Here is a 9095-nt window from a genome sequence, read left to right on the forward strand (position 1 = left end):
GTTGATATCAATCTTCTATCTTTTCTTATTAAGCCTGTTAACATAGAGATTAAGAACCTAAGGGTGAGAGGGAAGAGTGGAGAGTAGAGAACCAACAGGCTATGCCTTCTGTTGTCCTGTTGAGTGGTCCTTTTATCAGAATGGTGGCAAGGATTATCAGGACACTAGGATCCTCCCAGGAATAGAAATTCATAAGGCTTTCAGTATCATATTTTTTCAAGTTTAGCTTAGGGTGTTCTATTATTCAGCTCACTGGTGTTTAAGCGATTTTGTTGACATTTTCTGTAAGTGGATTAGGCTTGCCATCATTGCCCACAGCAGACAGATGGCCTTTCAAACACTGCTCCCTTGAAGGGAACCCAAAGCAGGGAATCTACAGAACCATAACAGGTTTGTCACTGAAAATGATGTTCACCATTAACTCCTTTTGCTGACAGACACATTCAGTTCATTTTTACTTTCTCCTGTTTTAAAAGAAATAGCTGTTTAAAACATGTTTATTCCAGGAGAACAATCCCTCTGCGTATTAGACAATTCTATGGCCTTGAAGTGTAGCAGTGAATTAGTTAAACTGATTTGGCTCCAGCAGGTTGAATGCTTGCTGCATTTGCCCAAGAGCTCTCTGGTTTTGAGAATGAAAGATAAACACACAACACACACACACACACACACACACACACACACACACACACCAGCTAATTTTGATATGCCTTGCCTTGACTAGCTCAGTGGTTGTGCACTTCTAAACTTCTCCGTGGTTAGTAAACACCTCCCTCCGGTATGGCTGAGTTAATATCTTTTAAAATCCATATTTCATCTCTGCTACCCCAGACCCAATCAGGAAAAGGGCTCCTAGGGCCACTTTCCTGGATTTTTGCATGCTGGTCATCCTTTATATTTCATCTTTCTGCTTCTCTGTCATGGCAATTCTCTCTTTTTCCTCTCTCTCTCTGCCCCTTGCCTGCACAATCTAAAAGTCCCGCCCTTACTTCCTGTCTAGCCGTTGGCTGTATGTCAATTCTATATTATTAATTAAAGTCAGCTGGGAGCAGGGACCCTCAGGGCTGGAAGTGGGGCTTTTGGGAGCCAAAAGCAGACAAAGCATTAGAACCAGTTCCCCGGCTACTGGGGGTGAGAGAGGGTCACTCATCCTGGGGCTCCCCAATTAAACTTCCACATTAGTGCAGGTACATCTTTAAAACAGGATAAAGCAATATTGCAATTCTGGTTTTATTCTTGGGAACAGCTTATCCCTAACCTTTTCCAAATCCTGTGTGTCACTGCCAAGATAGCTTCAAGGTTCATTGTTCCTGGATTTCTGGTTCTTCTCCAATTATGTGAGAAGCCTCTTTGGTGACCAACTTTTATGGGTGGTAATTTGGGCTCATTGCTACTGCAAGGAGGACTCATATCTGAGGAGTAAGTAATAAGTCTTCAGGTTAATAGCATCCTTAAAGAGTCTTAGCTCATGTCCATCATAAACCAAATTCTTTAATGATTTATAAGGGTTTATGATGGCAGCATTCTTGGAGTGTAACATCAAGAGAAAAACATTTATCCTAATATTAAAACATTTATATGTATTATTTAATTTCTCAAATGAAGGATATTGATAAAGGTGGTTTTGACTTATTTTTAATACTAGATTTTAGTTCTTTGTAGCATTCATATATTTTATAACATATTCTGATCACATCCCTCCCAACTTCATGTCCTGCATGTTCATGTAGCCCCTTGAGTCCAGTTTACACTGCCTGTATGCATATGGGTATGGGACCATCCACTGGGACAAGGCCAACCTGCCAGCAGCCAGGTCTCCAGAGGGGGGTTGACTCTTGCTCATCGGGATCCATCAGATGCCACTGGCTCCTCTTCGATTCATGCTGAGATTTTGACAGGATTTTATCTTGTGCAGCTCATGTGCAAATAACTAAGTACAGCTGCCAGGAACTGATGTGTGCAGCACCCGTGTCCTTTTCAAACATCTGCAGTTCACAGCCCTCCTTCCCATATGCCAGCTCCCATATCCTTTCTCTCCACTAACCATGATGTTCCCTGATTCTTGGAATGGAGAAGCTGATGTGGATGCTGCACCAGCTGTTGATCACTCCAGTTATTTATACTTCATACTTTCACCCATTATTAATCTCTGCATTAACTATGTAAATCTCTACAAAAAGAAACTTCTCTGACCAAAGTTGAGAGCAGCACAAATGTGTGGGCATAAGCATAAATACTTAGAATGCAGTTTGACAGCATGGGCATTTAGCAAAACAGTAACTGTATGTTAGTCTACATGGCTTGTGACTCCTCAGTCCTGGGCTTCTGACCAGGTCTATAGGACCAGACATAAAATCTGTCCTGTGGAGCAGGCCTTCTTTCCAATCAGAAATCAGCTTGTTACACTCATAACTGCCATGCCACTATTGTACCAGTGGGTACATTTTGCAGGCCATAGGTCAGGGAGTCTCCATATTACTTAAATGAGGTTAAAATCATAGGAGATGAGGGTTAAAGGTTTAAATGAGGATACAAGGACTGGGGAAAGGAGAAGGTAGAGTGTGGGTTGGTCAAAACTAAGGGTCCATGAAGAAGCCCTATGTAAATCTACAAGTCTTAAAGCTAATTAAGAAATATAATATCTTATTGACATAGTCAATGAATTAGTAATGGATTAGTAATGGCTAAACGAGACTACCATGCTCTAGCTACCACACAGCATGTAGAATAAACAGTGCTCTCTTTGCTGCCTTGGTCTCTGGGGGCAGCATTTCCATTAGTGGTATCTATGGGATAGGGGTTGCCTAGCTGTGGATGTTTATTCTCCCACGCAGAGTATCAGCGGAGCCAATCTGCCTGCAACTGAGTGTATACTTAGAGACAAACAGCTTAGCGATAGACTTCATTTCTTCCTGTGTCTTTCCATTCCCCACGTCCTAGTTAGCTGCCTTAACTATTTGTGGTTTGCTCTGAGACAGCACACACATGTGACAAAGGGACAGGCCACTGTCCTCTTCTCCTCTTGTGAACTAACACCACAGGGGAGGTGCACTCGTTCGTGGGAAAGCTGGAGGTGAGAGCCACAGATTCTGAGAGTAGCCCACAGATTGCAGCCAACACTGTTTTCCAACATTTGGAGAAGTCTGCAGCTGTTGGTAAGAGGGGTAGGAAAAATAAAAATCCTGACTATCTTATGATAGATTATAAAACATATAACTAATGGGTGATTTGTTTTTAGAATTCTGGTTTCTTTTAAGGGAGTGGCATCGTAAGATAACAAGGCATCATTTCATTCTCAGTATCTTGGTTTTCAAGTCATATTGGCTACTATTCAATGTCCTGATAGTATTACATTGACAGTAATCCCCTTCAGAATCTCAACCTCATGAGGTGTTAGTGTATGAAAGCAGGAAGACATCATAAGGACTAAGTTATTAGAACTAATCAAAGAAGTAAACACAGTAGCCATACAGTCCAAGTCCTGTTGAATATTTCTTGATTTCTAGTCAATGTACTTTAATTGCCATTAATATAATTAAAGAGATTTGGCAAGGAATGATTAATGTCTTGTCCGTTAATCATAATTTGACTACCATTAAAGTTTTAGCTTCAACTTGTAATGATGCATTACGATTTTTCATGTTTCCAACTGTTTCTTTCTCAATAAGTTGGAATCGCTGTGTGACCTTGCATTCAGAAGACAAACAACCATGGAGGGTAGGTAGTGCGTTCTTCTCAGGACTTGTTCCTCATATCCATCAGCATCATCAATATGCTGAAATACTCTGGTAGCCTTAAGTTCCTTTGGATTTAAGTGTCTTCATCCCTGCACCCCAGCTGTGGATTCCCGCAGGCTTCCTGACAGAAAAGGAGTGGCAACTTGACATTTCTTTCAAGTTGAGTATTGTGTGGCCAATTGTGCATTAATTTTGCATAATATGCATGACAACCCAGATTCCTTTTAGTGTATTAGAAGTGTTTGGATTTATGTGCTACTAAAGGAAACAATTTTTTTTTTTTTTTTTTTTAGGTTTCACTCTGTCTTCTCCTTTCAAGACCCCTGTTTGAAAAGGATAGCATCAAAACATTTGTTAAAAATGCCCTTTTGGGCTTGTGCCTTAAATAGACGATATATAAGGATCTTTTGCCTGATACAGCTTGAAGGAAATGCTACAATGACAGAAATGTTTGAAAGAAGGAGATCTGGTCTGAGATGACTGGTCTTTGTGACAGAGTGGAGAACAGCTAGCTGGTTAGGGGAAATTGCTGAGCGAAAAGAGAAAAGCACATCACCTCTGTACAATGTTCTAGAAGAGAAACTGAGTTTCTCTCCTAGTTCCAGTGTCTTAATTGGGAAGATCCAAAAAAGGAAAAAGAGCGTGTGCTTTCTTGAACCCCAGAACAGAAAGAGGCTAATCCTAACTCCTTTTAATAATGAATCCTGGCCTTTCTATGTAAGCTCTTCATAGCCTTTTGTTTTCCTCCCTTCATGTGTTAGTGATTTTAACTTTGTTTGTTTGTTTGTTTGTTTGTTTTACGTCTGCCAGTGCCTGTCACTGAGTCAGCAGGAGATGATGTAGTTGTGTTCTTGTATACTGGTACAAACTGTTCTCTCCAACGGACCATTGTTTTTGAGAGAGACTGGCTTCTGTTCACCAGAACTGGCACCGTCTGGCATTCAGGCTTGGATGCCACTGCTCAGAACCGAGGCAGTAGCAGTGGGCAGACTCAAATGCACTTGATAACCTGCTGTCAGAAAAGGCGTGTGAGCGAGCTGTGCACTCGTACCACCAAGACTGATAGATAGCTCTGCGTGTTTCATTCTTTTCTCTTACAACTACAAAATTGCCAGTTTGCTTTCAAAAGCTTTATGATCATTTTGAAATTGAGTCTTACAAGGAAAACTATGAAAATGATCTTAGGTGAAGTCACATCGTTAATATAGCTTGTTTATAAAGGACTTTTTCCATTTAAAAATATGTATACCTTTGCAAAACAGATGCCTTTTAAACATGCATCTCAAGTCTCTATTATAAGACAGTTGAAAGTTATTTATGATGGCAGTAGAAATGTTTAACTGCTTCCTTGATCATTTTATAGCTGTTTATCTGTGATCATTAAATCATAAACAGCTTTTCAATCTGTTTCCTTCAATCTTTGGACTGTGAGGAAGGCTGAAGACATTCTGATTACGTTCACATATGAGAAAATGGCCCACCCTGCAACTGGTGGGAGCTACTCTGACATTTGTCCCTGCCTGTGTTCTTACTGCATCCTGTATTCTTGGTCCTCATCCCATGTCCACATTCTGCCAGCCAGTGTCATGCGATCAGTCTTTATTTTCGGTCTCTGTTGCTGTGTGATGAATAGATGGCCTCACTGTACTTTGAAGAATGTATGCTCTTGAAAGAAGACATATCTTGAAGGGGTGAAGACCATAGACCCTCAAAACTACTGCAGATCCACCACTGGGCAGCTACATGATTCTGGGAAAGGTGTTTTCTGTGGGGCTCTGTTTTATAATAGGTAAACTGAGGTTAATACCTATCTCCTGGGATGTTGTGACAACATATTTATGAATAATTATGTTCAGAGTAGAAATCTTACCTACCCTGAGTAGGCCCTTTATGTGTGCTATTGTCTTAATAATTACATTTTACAAATTTTAAATGGCTTCAGTATTCAGGGTCCTGAGGGGACTCATTCATTATTCATGCTGTTAAGAAATTCTTCCAGTTCCCAGGGATCTTGTGAATATTTTTCCCTCAGGAAATGTGTCTCTAACTGACAGGTCTCAGCCTGCAGTCTCTCCTTATTGTCTTTGAGGATGTTAATCTCATGGTGTGTGGGAAGGGGCACTGGGCCTAAAGGAAAGTCAAGTCAGTCCATCTCTGTCCTTAGGTGCCAGGCCTGTAACCTCAACATGCTTAGACTCATATCGTGTATTTTCTATAACTTCTCATGGGAAATCGAAATGTACTTCTAAAACCCTGGTCCATGGTTGGGGCGACTGAAGACAGTCCATTTTAGCTCAAACAGTAGGCAAAGCGCAATACTGCTTATCACGAGAGATTAGAAGAAGGATTTAGCTATCACAACAGGTTAGATTCAGCTATTGATTTTGTCGGTTTTGAGGAAATAAACATTTTTAGGCATTATTTTTAGCAGGCAGTCTATAAACCTCTCAAGAAAATAACTACTGAAATTAAAGAAAGGTTGTATTCATTGTGGAATACTTTGTCTCATAAGTGTTCGTCCCCTCTCTGAGCGAGTCTGTGCTCTATGGAATGCTCCAGCAGTCATTGGAGCTGGAGTATCCCCCCATACCACCCCTCATCCTTTCAGGGTCACACTAGTCTCCTCTGCTCTGAGAACGGGAGGAAGGGGGAGTTACTCCCTCATTTGTCTGTATGCCCCATCCCCACTTCTGCACACATCTGTAGGCCTTCAGGCCCCAAGTCAGTACCAATGCATGCACTTAAACCCTAATAATAAACTCAAGTAACAAACAGAACTATCAGGAGAGATTTTTTTCTGGCACATTGATGCAAATGACAGCAAGTGTGTCCCAGTGATAGTCTTGTGTCTTTTATTTTGATGGATGAATGTTTCCTGGAGAGACGTCTTTCCATTAGCCAGACAGGAACATTGTTCTTAGGATGCTGAAAAGCACGGAAGGAATGTGGATAGCTAGTAATCCATGAGCAGAAGCTTGTGGGGATGACCAAACATATCAAACACTGGTCAGCAGGCACAAGGCCGTGTGCACTCCACCACGGGATTCTTGGCTTTTCAGTGTTTACTTTGGTGAAGCAATTTAATCTTCAGTTTTATTGAAGAACATATTTCCTCGTTTTCCTCAGAATATAGAAATGTTGGTTTGACTGGGAAGGAACTACAATTGTGTGCAAAGTCTCAGATGTTATGGGAGGTTGAGGTGCCCTCAGGGTGTCTATGTGAGGTTGTCCTTATAGGAATCACAAGGAGCAGCCAGCCCGCATGCAGTGAGCTTCTGTGGCCAGGTCCGAGGTTCCATAACCAAAGAGCCAAGTCCTCCAACCATGCTGGAAAAGAACTTTGGGTGTATGCCTGGAAAAGAGAGCGTATAGGTCTGGGTCTCCTTTATCCTTCAGTGTTTCTCGTGAAACTGAGCCTGACTGGTACCGTTCTTCTTTGCTCTTTCTACCTGTACAGGGACAAGGAGACCTGCTGAAGAATGCCAAGAATGAAGCCGTAGAGAACATAAAGCAGATCCAGCTGGCCTGTTTGTCTTGTGGACTGAGTAAAGGCCCTGGCAGCGCTGCAGAGGCCAAGGGCAAGCGCAGCTTGGAAGCCATAGAGGAGAAGGAAAGCAGTGAAGAGAACGGGAAGTTGTGAGCTGGGCAGTGCGCAGGCCCTTGTCCAACACTCTGGTTTCTCATTCTTCTCGTTTTGTTTTGTTTTTACATTCTTCAGATGTTCACAGAAATGATGCCCTTTGCGGGGTGTTGTACATAAACATATATTTTCACAGTGTCAGTATTTTACTGTAGTTAATTTATCTAAGTTAAAACTTTTAGTAGCAGTGTTTTAAACTTTGAGCTGTGAGTATATACTTACATGTGGCTGCCTGTGTGTGTGTGTGTGTGTGTGTGTGTGTGTTTGTGTGTGTGTGTGTGTGTGTGTGTGAGAGAGAGAGAGAGAGAGAGAGAGAGAGAGAGAGAGAGAGAGAGTAAGAGTTCCTGTTAAAATATTCTCTGTCGCATTGTTGGTTTTAATAAGTTATTCTTTTATCTTTAAGATCATTTGGGGATAGTTGATAATCTGAATTCTAATGAGCATTTATTATAACCCCTTGCTGTCATTAGTTTTACCTCTCTGCCTTTGTCATATAATTTGGAGATCTCAGCACAGCTTATGATTGAAGAAAACCAAATTTATAAGAGCAAAGGTGTTTTATAGATTACATAGAGATTTAAAAGTTCCTAAACATTACATTAGAAATGAAAGTGAATAGAAAAATCTTTTAAAATCATAATTCTGGAAAGATAAACAAATTCATTTCTTCATTAGCAAAATCTTTGAGATATTTATTAACTAAAATCACATTTAGGAAGTTTCTGTAGCTGTTTACTGAGCATGTGGTTTCGGTAGAAGAGCTGAGTGCAGAGAACCTGTAGCCACTGGGCAGTACTTTGAAGCCCACTAAATGCTCTACTGAACTAGCACTGTTGATGTGACCATAACACTCAGTTGTGCAATTTCAAGGTTTGCAGAAAGACCTCATTCTCCTGGGCCGGGAGTATGGAATTCATTTTCTATTACCAGTGGTGGGCAGATCCAAGTGCTTGGCCAGGACTAGATCTAGTATAGATTACTAAATTTAAGTGTCAACACCTTGTTAAAATAATATATTATCATGTTGAGCTGGCATAAATTCTGTAAGTCCGATAACATCTTTCTGATGATTTGAGAACTAACTAATTAGACAACATGTATGGTATAATTTTAAAACATACAGTAAAAACCAAGAGCAAGTGGCTAATTAGGGTACATTTATAATTATATCTAGATAATCTTACCCTAATGTCTTCATAAACTTCTTAAATGTCATGTTCATTCATTACCACCAACAGAACTAAATGTTCTATGATTATGAAAGAATATATTTGTTTAAAACATTGCTTTTATTTTGAAAAGCTTCTTAATTAATTTGATTAACAAATATATTAATTTGGGGGAGCCTAGAGAAGATAATCATTGAAATTTTGCAAATATAAACATCCTCTACAGCTACTATGTTATTTCTGACTGTTCTTAATACTACTCTGTTCTTGTCGCACATTACCAAAAGAGTAAAGATACTGAAAACAGATTTCTTGATCTCGTTTTTTTTTTTTTTGTAAATTTATTGGAGAAAAACAAAGTTCTTTTGTTATATAAAAATGATAGATGATGCACTGGTTTCACAGACCAGATATCATAAAATTATCCCAGGTGTGTGGAGGAAGTGATTGGGTTCACTTGAAGACAAATTTCCAACAGTCCTGAAAGTATTCCTCCACCCTTACCCTGCCAAGAGAGGACTTCATCAGAGTTGCCGTGATTCCCTAGGA

At 40.3% G+C, this 9095-nt stretch overlaps 1 protein-coding gene across 1 annotated transcript in view; it reads left to right on the forward strand.

Annotated features, from left to right (window-relative positions):
• Plcl1 (phospholipase C-like 1) overlaps positions 1-8853 on the forward strand; it is a 337196-nt gene extending 328343 nt beyond the window's left edge. Inside the window, exon 6 of the mRNA NM_053456.2 lies at positions 7195-8853. Coding sequence (NP_445908.2) covers positions 7195-7377 — 183 coding nt within the window. The 3' untranslated portion in view covers positions 7378-8853. The remainder of the gene's footprint in view (positions 1-7194) is intronic.
• Positions 8854-9095: the final 242 nt, after the last annotated feature.

The sequence above is a fragment of the Rattus norvegicus genome, chromosome 9 (genome assembly GCF_036323735.1).
Source record: "Rattus norvegicus strain BN/NHsdMcwi chromosome 9, GRCr8, whole genome shotgun sequence".
In the NCBI taxonomy this organism is placed as follows: domain Eukaryota; kingdom Metazoa; phylum Chordata; class Mammalia; order Rodentia; family Muridae; genus Rattus; species Rattus norvegicus.